This window comes from Lepus europaeus, chromosome 18, assembly GCF_033115175.1.
Source record: "Lepus europaeus isolate LE1 chromosome 18, mLepTim1.pri, whole genome shotgun sequence".
NCBI classification, from domain to species: domain Eukaryota; kingdom Metazoa; phylum Chordata; class Mammalia; order Lagomorpha; family Leporidae; genus Lepus; species Lepus europaeus.
In genome coordinates, this window is record NC_084844.1 from 39,294,406 (window position 1) to 39,308,237 (window position 13,832).

At 62.8% G+C, this 13,832-nt stretch overlaps 1 protein-coding gene across 1 annotated transcript; it reads right to left on the bottom strand.

The window, feature by feature from the left end:
• Positions 1-486: 486 nt before the first annotated feature.
• On the bottom strand, positions 487-13,323 carry TMEM132E (transmembrane protein 132E). Its single transcript, XM_062175717.1, has 9 exons — positions 13,295-13,323; positions 8,067-9,026; positions 6,626-6,772; positions 6,228-6,420; positions 5,415-5,558; positions 4,243-4,448; positions 3,348-3,636; positions 2,312-2,503; positions 487-1,542 (listed from the first exon to the last, which is right to left on the bottom strand). Exons 1-9 carry the CDS (start codon positions 13,321-13,323, stop codon positions 487-489), a joined length of 3,216 nt encoding a protein of 1,071 aa, XP_062031701.1.
• Between the last annotated feature and the right edge of the window lie 509 nt (positions 13,324-13,832).

Here is a 13,832-nt window from a genome sequence, read left to right on the forward strand (position 1 = left end):
GGAGCCGGCAGAGGCTACAACTGTACCCCACCCCCCAGAACGTCCTGTCTACAGCAAGATCCTTGGCAGGGCAGGCAGCCGCTACCTCCCACCCTGCAGGACAGAAATCCCTGAATAGTGGTTTGAAAAAAGTCTTTGTGCAGCGTGTGTGACACAGGACTCACCAGAGCCCCCTGCACAGGGGTAGGACGGGGGAGATGGAGGCGGGGGCTGGGGCACAGTGTGCGTCCACCTCGCCCCAAGCATGGCCTCCGGCTTCCCTCTTGGGGCAGGGGGTTGCCTAGGAAGGAGGCAGTCTGGGAAGGGTGAACAAGGGCTGGGGGTCGCTCTCCTCCCTGCAAGCCACGGGAGCAAGGGGCCTCCACCTGCAGGGGGCAGAAGAGGGTAACAGTGGGAGGCGGGCAGGGCCCGGCAAAGCTGCAGGAGCAAGGAGTATAAAATCCATCCAGCTGCCCACCCCAGGGTGAGCTGGGGTCCCCACGGCACCTATGCAATCTCTTTGATTCTGCGCATGTAATTGTGCAGGTCCGGGGTTGCAGTGGGCCTCGTGGTGCCCGCCACATCCGGGCAGCCCCAACCCAGGTCCTCTTCATCCTCCTCGTCCTCTTCGCCGGCAGGCACTGAGTCATAGGCCAGCTCCTCGGAGGGCAGCGTGGTGAAGGTGGTGAACTTGACCCGCTTGCGCTTGGAGGTCGGCGAGCTGGCGGGGTCCTCGGCCTGGTCCCGGGCCGAGCCACCCGAGGAACCATCCCCGCGCCCGTGCACCTGGCTCTGGACGCTGGTCTGCGAGCTGCCGCTGCTGTGGTGGTCGCCGTGGCAGCAGGCGGGCACGGTCTCCAGCGGGTTGCCGGCGGGCGGTGAGAGCTCCCCCTGCACGCGCAGCGGCTGCCCGTTGCCCAGAAACACCCAGTGGTGCGAGTGGTCCATGCTGGTCTGGCCCTCGGGCGGGATACGCTTGTGGCGGTAACGCAGCACGAAGACGATGCAGTTGATGAGGAAGACAAGGATGGCAAGGCAGAAGACGCCCAGCAGCGCGTACATGCCGATCTCCAGGTCCGTCAGCCCCCGCGGCATCTGTAGGAAGCCGGTAGGCAGCGGCAAGAAGTCCTCGGTGGGTGGTGCCGCGGGGCTGCTGGGGCCCAGGCCCGGGGCCTCGGGGCCGGGGAGCGCGGTGCCCGGTGGGCCGGCACCCCGGGCCTCATCCTCGCCCCCACCCGGCCCCGGCTGGCTGGGGCCCGGGTAGTCATAAGTGGGGTCCTCCTCGTCCCGCCCAAAGTGCACTCGCAGGCCCACGGGGGTTGTGGCCAGCACGCTCTTGCGCTTGGTTTTCTGGCAGCTCTCGGCGATGCTCAGCTCCACCCGCAGCAGCTCCCCGGCCCCCTCTGCCTCGGCCACCACCAGGGGGAAGGCGCGGTCCTGGGTCACGGTGGCCACGCGCTCGTCCAGGCTGCTCACCAGCAGCCCGTAGTCCCGGGGGCTGTAGAGGGAGAGTGGGGCTGTGGTGCCGTCACTGTAGGAGAGCCAGAGGCTCAGGAGGGCTTCCTGGAGGAGGAGAAAGGGGACAGGAGTCAAGACGCTCACTCCATGTTAAGCTGCTGAGCCTCCTGCTGCACTCCGGGCCCTGGTTCTGTGCCTGGCCGGGGGCGGGCTCTCGGGAACTGTCGTTTGAGTGTAAGTCCTGCTCACAGGTTGTGGGGAGGTGAAAGGTGGGTTACAACATCCAGACCGAGGGCTTCTTAGTCCACATCAGCTTCTCCCTTTGATGAGCTGAGGCTGAGTTCTGCCTTGGGTCTAGCTCAAGTCTGTACTGATGTCGGTGAGCCCCCTATCTCCACGGCTGACCTCGGAATCACCCCCATTAGACACCCGACTATTGAGAATACACACACACACACACATACACCTCCTCCATTGGCTGAAACCTTCTGAGAAGCATCCTCTGCAGAGGAGGAGGGAGGGCCCAGAGAGACAGGATGGGCTTGGGATCCTGGAGCACGGGGGCCAGAGGAGCCCTATGTCCCGACTCCTGCCTTGGCACCTGACGCCCTGCCTTGCTGCACTGCCTACTGCCTGCAGAGTGTACTCGGGGCTCCAGACACGGGTGGGGGTCCTTCCTGGGGGTGGGACCGAGGTGACTGCCCTCTGAGCATTGGCAGGAAAGGCTCAAGGGAACAAGGACAGTAAGCAAGACCTTTCCCAGACTGACCGAAAGCCCTCCCTTGGGGGTTCCAGGTGCAAGGATGAGGCGGAGCCCCAAGTCCTCCTTCTGCACCCCAGAGTCCCTGGCTGGGGCGGCCAGGTGGCCGGTTACCTGCTTGAGGAAGCTGAGGGTCTGCTGGGCGGCTGTGGTGGCCAGGATGGTGTGGCTGCTCCCGGGGCTGGGCCGCAGGGACAGGGCCAGGCTGGCCACCACCTGGGCCTGCAGCTGTGTGATGCTGACCTTCTCCTCTGTCACCGTCAGCAGCGTCTCCCCCAGCACGGCCTCTGTCAGCGGGGACACCACCTGAGGCAGAGTGCGATGGGAGGTGGGAGGGGGCCAGGGTCCCCACGTCGGGGAAGAATCTCAGTGCTTCCAGAGGAGGGGCCCAGAGGGCTGGGGCAGGCAGGGAGGCAGGACTCCTGGCTCTGCTTTGGGTCTGCAGCTGGGACCCAGCGGCCAGTGGTCCCTGGGAGCCAGGCAGCCACACAGATGAGAGAGAGCAGAGCTGGGAAGGACCACACCCACCCTTGGTGCTGAGCAGCAATGGACGCTCCCGCCCACTCTCTTCGAGATGGAAAGGAGAGGCGGGGGGGGGGGGGGGGAGGCACACTTACGAAACAGGGGCACCCGTGAGGGCTCCAGCTGACTGCTGCCGGGGGGAGTGCATGCCCAGGGAAAACCAGAAATCTGGATTTTTTTTTTTTTAAATGAGAAGCCTTCCAATCGCTAAACGTTGGATCAATTATTTAATAAATAAACATGTCTGTCTATAGGCACATCTGAGTCTCCATGTGCGGTCGCCCAGGTGGGTGACTTCCACCCAGACATCCGACTGGCAGAGACCACGGTCGAGGCCGAGGTCCCGCACGCACAGCCGGCCTTCCTGCTGACTCCCAGCTGCTCTCCCTCCCCCGGCTGTGCCTGCTCTAGTGGAGGGCTCTGCTGTGGCCACCAGCACTGCGGGCCGCAAGGTCAGGCAGGCTTGGGGTGAGAGCCTCTGGCCAGGGGAAGCTCCAGGAGCTTGACCTCAGAGCGGGGAATTCCAGGCAGGAAGAGCATTCCGGGGCGGCTGGGGGTTGGCTCCCGAGGCTGACGCCCTGGGAACACCTAGGTAACCAAGGCTCTCACCACTGTCCCCTGTGCCTACCTTGAAGGGGGTGGTGCCCGGCTCCAGGCCTGCCAGCGTGCTGCTGTCCACCATGTGTGCCACTCTGGGGTCACCTACGCGCATGAAGTCACTGACCAGGTCAGTGACCTCCACCAGCCAGTCTGGGCCCAACATGCTGACCACCTGGTCGGTGCCCTCGGCTGACGTGGTATGGAACTGGGTGAAGACCTGCAGGGTGGCGTGCTGGTACTGCAGGGTGCAGCCGCGGCTCGCGCTCTGCCGTCGCTCTTCCTCTTCCTCATCCTCATCTTCACTCTCCCGGGCTGACCTGGCGGGGCGGGGAGACAGGGCCAAGTCAGGCCTGGCCGGACCGCAGGCTCCGTACCCTGGTCTGACCCGCACAAGTCACTGCTCTCGCCCCTGCCCTGCTGCCTCGTCTCTAGCTCGTGGTGGGTGGAAGCGCTGTAAGACAGGACGTCTCCTCCTGGCTCAAGCCTGCCTTCCGTGTGTGAAGCCTGGAGCCAGGAGTCCCAGCCTTTTCTCTCCTAGGAAAGTGCTCTTTGGATCGTCCTTTGTTCTCTCCTTTTCAGTGTGGCTTAGCCCACATCTGGGAACGGCTGACGTCAAACCCTCTTCTTTAGCACCAAGCATGTACCTGGCACGGAGCTAAGTTCTAGACCTAGGGGACTTCCCCTGGAGGGCTTCCTGTGCACCACCACGCTGGCCTAACGCCACCAGCACTGCCTTCCCTGGACTCAGAACTGGGCTGGAGCAGGCACAGCCACACTCACAGCTCAAACACCGGTCAGTGCCTGGCCCATGGTAGCTGCCCAATAAGTTTGTTGATGGCCTGTGTGTGCCTAGGGCCTGGCCCACACATGTGCCAGGCTGTGTGCCCCATGAGCGTCCCCAGTGCCCGCCGTGGGGGCTGTACCTGCGGTCGGGGAGGATGGGCACCCTCCAGCCCTTCACTTGGCTGAGGCGGGCATCTGAGAGCTCAATGTGCAGGGGCAGCTTGGGGACCCAGACGGTCATTTCCAAGGGGGCGTGCAGCACGTCGTAGCGGAAGGTGACCCTGGCGTTCATGGACCCCCGGGACTCCTTGCCGCTCACAAACACGTAGTCGCAGCTGCTGGACACCTGTGGAAAGGGACAGCAGTGGGCATGGGCTGCCTGATCCGCCTGTGGGTCTACCCGCTGGGCCGGGCTGGGGAGGCTGGGGGAGGGAGGAGGCAGGAGGCAGGAGGCTGGCAGGAGAAGGCCCCCCGCCTCTGTTTCTCCAGAGACCACCCTTCAGGCCTCTGTGGGAGGTTTAGGGTCCTGGGGGATGTGCCAAGGACCACCCCCCCTGCAGGTAGGAGGCTCTAGGGCTGGGGGGCGGGGAGGCTCTCAGGCTGGCCCCTCCTCCAGAACACCTGAGCTCTGGAGCATGCGCAGTGGCTACTTTCAGGGCCAGTGGCTGCTTCTGCTGGGGGCTGAAGGTGAGAGAACCGGAAGGGAAAATCCAAGGCCAACGGAGTCCAAGCTCACAGCCCAGGCTCCGATGGGCCCACCTGGATAGTCATGTGTGTTCCTAGGGGTTCTGCTGACCACGTCTCCGTGGTAGGGACCAGTGCCCGCTCACAGACTGGCTGCTGCCGGTGCTGCCGGGCCAGCGCAGGCGGGACTGTGCGCTGAGTGCCCACGTCCCCCGGGGCTCCTGCAGGAACACGCCGTGGGCACTGGCCCTGGGGTCACATGCCGGTACTCAATAATGACTCGCTGGATTGAGTTCAAGTTGTCAACACTGCCTTCTCTCTGGCCAACTGGAAGATCTGTTCTCTATTCCTACAGGAAGCCCTCCAGGATTGGCCTGGGCAGTACCCGGGGATGGGATGAGGGAGCATCTTGGGAATGCACCTTTTCAGAAAGGTATGATGCCGCCTGGGATGAGGTGAGCCTGGTGCTTCAGGAGGAAAGGGAAAGGCTCCCAAGCAGGGGAGGTGTGGGGGTCAGAATTAAAGGCTGGGCAAGAGGGAGCCACCTGGACTCTGGGTTGGGGTTCTGCTCTTCCCCCAGAAGGCCTGAGGCCCTCTTCTGCAGCGGTCCCACCTCCAGGAAGCCCACCTTGATGATGTCCTCATTGTCAGACTCGCATTCCACCAGGCCAGAGACATCCAGCACGAGGCCCGTCACTTCAATGGCGATGACCTTGACGGGGATGGCCACGGTGCGGCCAGTCAGGATGGCCGTGTTGATGATCTCTGTGTCCTGCGGGGGTGGGGGGAGGCAGAGGGGCTCTGCTTGCCATCCTTTCTCTCCTGGAACGCCACAGCAGAGCCCTGGCTCCTGGCTGCTCCCGTGTCTTGGAGCCACATCCCTCCTGCAGACACTTGGGCAGGGACAGGTGTCTACCCAGTCCTGTGATCCTTCATGGGGGAGGGGGCTGCTCTCTTGGACTCTACAGGAGCATCAGGATCTCTCTCACTCTCATTGCACCCCTCCCCAGAGCCCCGGGTGACCACACCCCACATGTTCAGCTGGCCACTCATGGTGCCCCTGGGCTGGTCCCAGACGATCTTCCTAAATTCACTGCTCCCTGGGACAACCCCTCACATTTCTAGCAGGGCGCCTCTGCTCACATGAGCCCTGCCTACCCCGCCATCTCTGTTTGCCAGCACTTCCTCCCTGGTGACCTCCCAGGTGGCCCCTCTGTGGTGACTTCCCCTGCTTCTGCCCACCTTGGCACCTGCTGTCCTCACAGTGCCCGCCCCATGTGGGCACACCTGGGCACGGGAGGCAGTCTCACACACACACACACACACACGTGCGCACACAGCTGCGTGCATGCTCAGCCAGACACGTTCCAGTCCCAGTTCCCCCCGCACCCCATGCACGCCCAGACCCAGGGATCCGGCGGCCAGTCCCCTGCTCGCTCACCATGGCCAGGGGCAGGATGGCCTGCACGTCCCGCTGGATGACCGTGAGCTCAGTGACTGCCCGCTCCAGCTCGGGCAGGGCGCTGTGGCCGCGGTAGTCGATGTGCCACATGATCCTGCGCTTCACTGACTGGCTGGTGAAGTTTTCCATCTCAAAGTCCAGCTGCAGGATCTCCAGGGGTCCCTGGCCCTCCCTGCCTCGGTGGGAGAGCACAGGAGGAAGGGCTGGGAGCAGCCCAGGGCTCCTGACCCCCTCCGTGGGGACCCTACCAGGAGCTTCTCCAGCCCTCCCGAGGTGCCCCAGCCCTGCCCAGCGGCCCAGACTTTGCGGTCCCCATCAGGTGGGGCCTCCTCCATCAAGAACCCCCCACCCCTGCAGATGCACAACCTCAGGCTCACCAGGGGGGCGGGGGCGTGCCCTGAGCCCAGGCCACATCCACCGTGGCTGTCGAGTGCTTTGCCCCAGTCAGCAGCTCCGACGTCACGTGCCACTGGCCACTCCGGGACTTGGTACCTAGAAGGGTCACACCCTTCTTGGCCTTTACCCTGGGACCAAGAGGGGAGGAAGAAGAGGGACGGCGTCAGGCTGGGCCCCCGAGGCTGCCTGCCTGGCCAGCAGCCCTGGGCTGCACTGAGTGTACTCGAACCCTAGGCTCAGTGAGAGCATCGGGGAGAGGGTGTCACAGATGGAAGCAACCTCAGCTCTCGGCTACCCCCGCCCCGTCTGCCCCTCTCCATCTGCACGCCTTAGTGACACCGCTTCTGCTCCCCGAAGGCCCGCAGACAGAAGACGTGTGTTCATTTTGCTGAAGTGCAATGGCCATGGACCCTGCCACCCCCTCCTAACTGGAACAGTCCCCTAGACGGCTGGAGAGAGGCGTTCTCTGTCTTCTTTCCTCCAGTTCCTCCAATAGCTTCTGTGGCCACAGCTTCGAGTGCCCTCCTGCCTAGTCACTGAGCCCTGGACACTACTGCCACACGGAGTGTAGTGTCCTACAGTGGGCACGCCATGCCCGCTGAGCTCCAGTGCATGCTGATGGAGGCAGGCTGATTCCACACGGGGTGCAGCCCAAGCTCTCGGCTGACCGACTCTGCTCATTTGCCTTTCAGCTGCGCAGCGCTGAGTCAGGTACAACCCCTTCTAGGAACAGCTGAGCTGGACGGGAGCACACCCAGGAGTTAGGGCAACAGCTGGTACAAGGAGACTGCAGCCCTCCGTGGCACCCCGGGGCCTCCACACAGTGCTCGGAGCAGGGGCATTGTGTGGGTCCCTTCCCACGTCCCCAGAATCACCCAGCCTGGCTGGAAGGAACCACGGACTCCTACTGTCCCGCAGGGTTGTGACCTAATCTAAGATGCTCCCAAATTCATGTCCTGTGTCCTCAGGGCGCAGAGAGCTGGGAGGCCTGGATTCAGCCCAGTGTCCAATAGGCATACACCCCATCCATCTTTTGGCAATCGGCCAAGGAGCTACTAATCTCCGATGGCCACTTCTCTTTTTTGGCCTCAGTCTCTTCATCTGTAAAATGGGAGAACTGCACCTGCTTCCATCTAAAGGCCCTTTCAGCCCCGATTCTATTATTCTGGACACCTGTGCTTGTGAAAACTGGCACGTCCCCTCTACTGGGACTCCGGCCTGTAGGAGACCATTAGGCAGGGACACTGAGGCTCCCGCAAGTGAGGAGTCTTCTTGAGGTTGCTCGAGGGATACACGGAAGAGCCAGGATTCCGACGCTGGCCCCGGGTGCAGCTGGACCCCCCGCCCCACCCCGCGGGGTACTCAGGTGTGCGTTTGGCCCCGGGAAGCCAGCCCTGCCCCCTCCCGCCGCAGCCCTCCTACCTGAGTGTGAAGTGCTCCACGCTGGGGCTGGGGGCCGAGGAGGCGTTGGGAGCCAGGTAGAGCAGGATGCTGAGCACCTCGCCGGGCTTCAGGGGCCGGTCGGGCAGGCGGATCATCAGGTTGCTGTCCAGCCTGTGCTCCTGCAGGGCCCTCCGGGGCGGCGGGCGGAACAGGCTGATGCTCCCGATGCGCAGCAGCGGGTGCTGCGTGGGGCTCTCGGCGCGCACCCCCGCTCCAGCCCCCGGCCCTCGGCGGGCGCCCCCGCAGCCCCCCGTGGCGTCGGGGGCGTGCAGGGTGTAGTAGAGCTCCGCCTGCTGACTCTCCGTGGCCGCCTCGGCCTCCAGCCCGTCCGCAGCCTTGCGGCGCGCAGAGGGCGGCGAGGCGGGCGCCGGGGGCCCGAACCACGCCAGCGGCAGCTCGGCCCGCACGAGGCACGTGGCCAGGCCCCCGCCCAGGCGGCAGGAGCTCTTGACCTCGCGGGCGTCGCGAAAGGCGTGCAGGCGGACGCAGGGCAGGCGCTCGGCCACCCCGAAGTCGTCCCAGTCGCGGCCGGCCACGTAGAAGAGCACCTGCGCCACGGGCTGCGAGGCGGGCACCCGGGCGCGCACGATGAAGGCCCGCACCTTCCAGTTGACCGTCAGGCGCTCGGGGATGTCCAGCGTGCTGGACGGCTGCAGGAGCTCCCGCGACACCACCTGGCTCGTGCTGAAGGGCCCCAGCGACACGTTGAGCACCGGCAGCTCCTTGGTCTGGAACACCACGAAGGGCTCGGAGCGCTGCAGGGAGCCGTTGGCCGCGGGCGGTGGCGGCGGCGGCCGCGCCTCCCGCAAGAAGAAGGCCAGCCGCGTGTGCGACAGGCGGTAGCTCACCGGCAGCACCGGGCTAGCCTGCGGCCCGGGCGGGCTGGGGCTGGCCGGGTGCGAGCGACCTGAGGCTGGGGACAGACAGAGGAGAGAGGCGACAATGAGGAGTCAGGAGACGCTGCGCGCAGACCGCAGGGCGCCCAGCCTACCCGCCCCCACCCCGTCCAGGGCCCTTGGCTCTCCAAGCTGCACATGCGGCCGCTGTGTTTCCACCCCCCCCGGGGGGGGGCAGGCCTGGCACCCCCTTTCCTTATCAGCAGTGGAGGTAGGGAGGCTTGTGCGGCTGAAGCCAGATTTTTCTCTCTGCCCCCAGTCTCATCCGTAGAACAGTAGAAAACGTTTCTGCCTCACAGGGCTGTCCTGTGCCTTTGCAAAGTCATGGTGGTCTTCCCTCTCAGGGGGATTCCTGACGGCGGGCACTGTGCAAGCCTCAGAGCCCGGCAAGCCTCAGCTGGATGGATCCTGAGGTCAGTCCTTCCAGGTGGGCACTGTTGGGGTCCCACTGAGTCAACCGCTTTTCCACCAATGACTTATTACATCTGACAGCTAAAGGGGCTGTGGCACAGGGCACAAGGGACTCCGATCACACGGCTAGTGGCAGGGTTCCATCCCCGGCCCGCCTCACTCTCAGACCCAGCCTTTATTGCACCTGTTGTCCAGGTGGGGAAGGGTCCCCAGGGACCCTGTATCTCCTGAATTTACAAACAGACTCCAAAACCTGTTTGGAGGCCTCAGGTTTGACTTCTCCGGCTTCCCAGTCCCCTCCTCTCCACCTACCTAGGAAGTTACTGAGTTCTAGAAATCTCCCCTCCTTTTTTAAGAAAAATGTTTGAGGGCCGGCGCTACAGAGTAGCGGGTAAAGCCGTGTGTAGCACTGGCATCCCATATGGATGCTAGTTTGAGTCCCAGCTGCTCTACTTCCGATCCAGCTCCCTGCTAATGGCCCGAGAAAGGCAGAGGAGGACAGCCCACGTACTTGAGCCCCTGTATCCACGTGGAAGACCTGGAAGAAGCTCCTGACTCCTGATTCCTGGCACGGCCCTGACCATGGCAGCCATCTGGGGCGTGAACCTGCAGATGGAAGATCAATGTCTCTCTCTCCCCACTCTCTCACTATAACTCTGCCTTTCAAAAAATAGACAAATTAAAAGAAATGTTTGAAAGGCTCAGAGAAACAGATCTTCCGTGTGCTGATCCATTCCTCAAGTGCTTGCAACAGCCTGGGCTGGGCCAGGGTGAAGTCAGGAACCCAGCACTCAGTCCGGGCCTCCCGTGTTGATGGCAGGGGCCCGAGCTCTTGAGCCATCACCTGCTGCCTCCCTCCCAGGGTGCATGTTAGAATGCTGGAATTGCAGACAGAGCCAAGACTTGAACCGGGCACTCTGATAAGAGGCGGGGCATCCCATGGCGTCTCACTGCCCTGCAGTTCCACCTCCTGACTCGCTGCTATGTCCCAGGCTGTCCCCTATCCTCCAGCCCCATACCCCTTCCTATTCTGGCCTCATTGCCATGACACAACACTGCCTAACTGGGCCCCCTGTCTCCCAGGTCAGTGTTTTCTCCTGGACACAGATCAGCCTATGTTGTCCCCTCACTGCCAGCACAGAACCTGTTGGACACTGACACGCGACAGGGAGGGCTGAGGTTCGAGATCCTGTTCTCTTCTTCCCATGCACCGCTCTGAGTCGCGGTCTTCAGCTTGAAGGGGCAGTGAGAATGCTGGCCTCCTAGGAAGCTGTGTCATTTTTTCACGTAAGAAAGCACTATTAATCGTGCCACAGAACGTACAAGTGTGCAAGTATTGAAGACTCTCTTCTGTGTGCTTACAAAACCCAAACACACCCTGCCCCTGAGTGAGGCATTCAGGGCCCCCTAGGCCTCCTGTCCCCAAGATCAGGCTGGCTGGCAGGATGACCGGGACAACTAACTGAGGGCTCCCGGACACCATCGCACCTCCTCTCCTTTGCTGCATCATCTGCGTGCTCTTCTCTCTGCACACATCCATATCTGTGCTGTCCTCCACAGGGCAGCTCCAGGGCCACCTCACCCAGGACGCCCTCTAAGCTACGCCCTCGACTCTCGAGAGCTCTGGTCTTCCCTGAGGTGACCTCTGCCATCCTGCCTGTGTGGGAGTTAGCCATCATGTGGCCTTGCACCCAGCAAGTCTTCAGCAATCGCGGTGAGCGCAGGCAGAGGAGATGCGACATCAGTCCTCGGCCTGGCATGCAGCCGGTGCCCCTCATCACCGTGCCACCGTCTGTCACACCGTGAGCCTTCACAAGCGTTCACACCAGTGCCTCACAAAGGCAGCCAATTAAGTCCCCACTCTCAAGGTTCGTGTCTCAGGTTTCTAATCAGAGGCAACCGACCTGGGGCGCAGCATAGGCCCTTGGGGTCAGTTGTAGGAGTGGCATTTGGTCTCACACCCCTCCTCAGGGACCCTCCCCCCCCGAATCCTAAGCAGTGGGTCCTGGTCTCCCTGGGCAGCCCAGGCTTAGCCAGCATTCCCAGAACTCAGCCCCCGGTGGCCCCTCCCTCCCAGACACTCTGTGGCCCTGCAGGAAGTGCCAGCAGTGGTGCTGGGGTGCACGTGGGCGTCAGAGGCCAAAAAGAGGACAGGAAGATGTTGGCGGAGATGGGAAGAGCCCTCCTCACTGGTGTCTGGGGTCCCTGCCCACCCCGCAGTTACCCCTGGGCCTCTGAGACTGACCCGCAGCATGGATGGGGAAACCCAGGGTACTAGCCGGGGTCAGGATACAGCTGCCAACCACCTGCTTTGGAAGCAGTGGCAAGCAAGCAAACAGCTTCAGCCACCGACTCACTAAGCAAGTTGCTTCCCATCCCGAACCTCAGTTTTCTGCTCTAAAGTGGTGGTGACATCAGCCCCACCACCTCCCAGGGATGCTGACAGTGGCAGAAGGACCAAGGCTTAGGCTCCGCTCTGTGAAGTCCGGAGCTGCCCAGGGGACGGCGAGCTGCTGTGTGTGGCGGGATGGCCGGGGCCGAGCCGGGGAGGGGCCGCCACGCTTGGCCCTCCGGGCTGGAGGATGCCATCTGTGCACAGGCGCTGTAAGTGCTCACTGTCCATGCTGGGTGGTGCGTGTGGGAGGTCCGAACGCTGCCCTGGGCCCCAGAGACCCCGGGAGCTGCTAAGTGCCACTTAGTCCCATTTGCCCCTCACCATCCTGGCTTCATGGCTGACCATCTGGAGCCCTTGGAGGCACAACAGGGACAGGGGCGACCAGATGGGCACTGGACTCATGGGGCGTGAAGAAAAGGATTGGGCAACTGTGTCTGCGTGCCGCTCTCCGACCCCCAGCTGGGGAGAGGGCAGCTGGCCGTCCACCCTCGTTGTAGTCTGAATGCACTGAGAAAATGTAAAACAGCTTCTGCCTCAGGGCCTTTGCACTCGCTGCTCCTTCTGCTTGGAAATTTCTCCCCTTGAGAGGCACATATTTCTCTTTGCAGTCTTCAGGCAGGGCCGTCCACCCTCCCTAGCATCTTCTCTCCCCCAGCCTGTTTCCTTCTCGGCACCTGCCCATATTTCCACGCTTCTGCCTGCTGGAAATTCAGCAGATGTTGCTTTGCTCCTTGTGCCGTGCTAGTGCTTAACACTGCCTGGCACATAGTGGGCCCTCAACTGACTTCTGTGACAAGAATGAACTTCTCCGAGTGAGCTGCCTGGCACCGTCTGCAGAGCTGCAGGCGTGATGGGAGCCTTGGTCAATGAGGCAACCGAGAGGAGACTGTGGGGAGGGCTCCTGGCCCTGGGCCCAGGTCTCGACCCCGTTAGCAGCCCTGCAGATAAGGAAGCAGCTGGCACTCAGCAGGGCGCCTGGCATCCAATGTTACGGGGCTGTGGCTTTCCTGTTTCTCACCCTGCCACACACACCTTTCCTTCCGGGGCCCTGGGGGCTCCCCTGTGGGCAGCTCTGGTGGGGCCCTGAGACCCTGGCACTCATCTCTGCTCTCCCTCTCGCTTATTCTGGCGCCCACCGGAGCCTCAGTTTCCCCTGGGAGGTGGTGCTGTGGCAGCAGAGAGAGGAGGTGAGGCTGGCGGAGTCAGCAGATCAGTCGTCGGTGGAGGGTTTGCAGACTGTGCGGGTGTGCATGTGTGTGTGCGCACACACACGTGTGCAGGTGTGTGCATTGCAGCCCAGAGCTCTGACCTCCAGACACCATGACCATGGCTTGGGCTGGGAAGAGGGACAGCGGCTAGGAGACTCCTGGAAGTCAGATATGGGGTAGGGACTGGGGATCAACACAGACACTGAGGTCAGGTTGGCTACAGAGGTGGCAAAGGTGAGACTGGGAGAAACTGACAGCCTGGGCCTGCCTTGAACACATTCAACACCAAGCAGGTGCCCACGCCCTCCCCAGAGCCCTGGAGGCATAGGTACACACGTGCACATAGGCACAATGCACACGCATGCACGCAGTGCACACACAGTCACACGCACAGGCTAGCCCTGGCCTCAGTGCCCAGCAGGCTACCCAGAGCGGTGCGTGGGCATAGTTTTGAGCCCCAGCCCCAGCCTGCTCCCCAGAGTCCATCTGCCCCGTCTGCACCTCTATCGGCCCTAGCTCACCGTGCGGAGCAGGCTCAGTACAGCCTTGCCATCAGCCACCTGTGCTCTGCCTGCAGCCCTTGCCCACACCTCCTGCTGGATTGGACTTCTGTGGGTGGTAGGGGCTGGGCTGTGTCCCTCCCCGAATTCCTGTGCTGAAGTCCCGACTGCCAGCACTCGAATTTGGAGGGAGAGCCTTTAAGGTGGTAACAGTTAAAATGTGCTTGTGAGGGTGGCCCACTCCCGTGTGACTGGTGCCTTTATCAGAAGGAGCCACAAGGGTGCAGCCGCACACGGAGGGATGCTGACGGGAAGCGCGGGGAGAAGAGGCCCTC

Excerpts from the sequence above, each read along its gene's own strand:
- TMEM132E (XM_062175717.1), bottom strand. The coding sequence starts at position 13,323 with ATGCCTCCAGGGCTCTGGGGAGGGCGTGG. Across the intron at positions 5,559-6,227 it reads CCATCCTGCCCCTGGCCATG|GACACAGAGATCATCAACAC; the intron begins GTGAGCGAGCAG and ends CCACCCCCGCAG. Across the intron at positions 1,543-2,311 it reads CCCTCAGCTTCCTCAAGCAG|GAAGCCCTCCTGAGCCTCTG; the intron begins GTAACCGGCCAC and ends CTCCTCCTCCAG.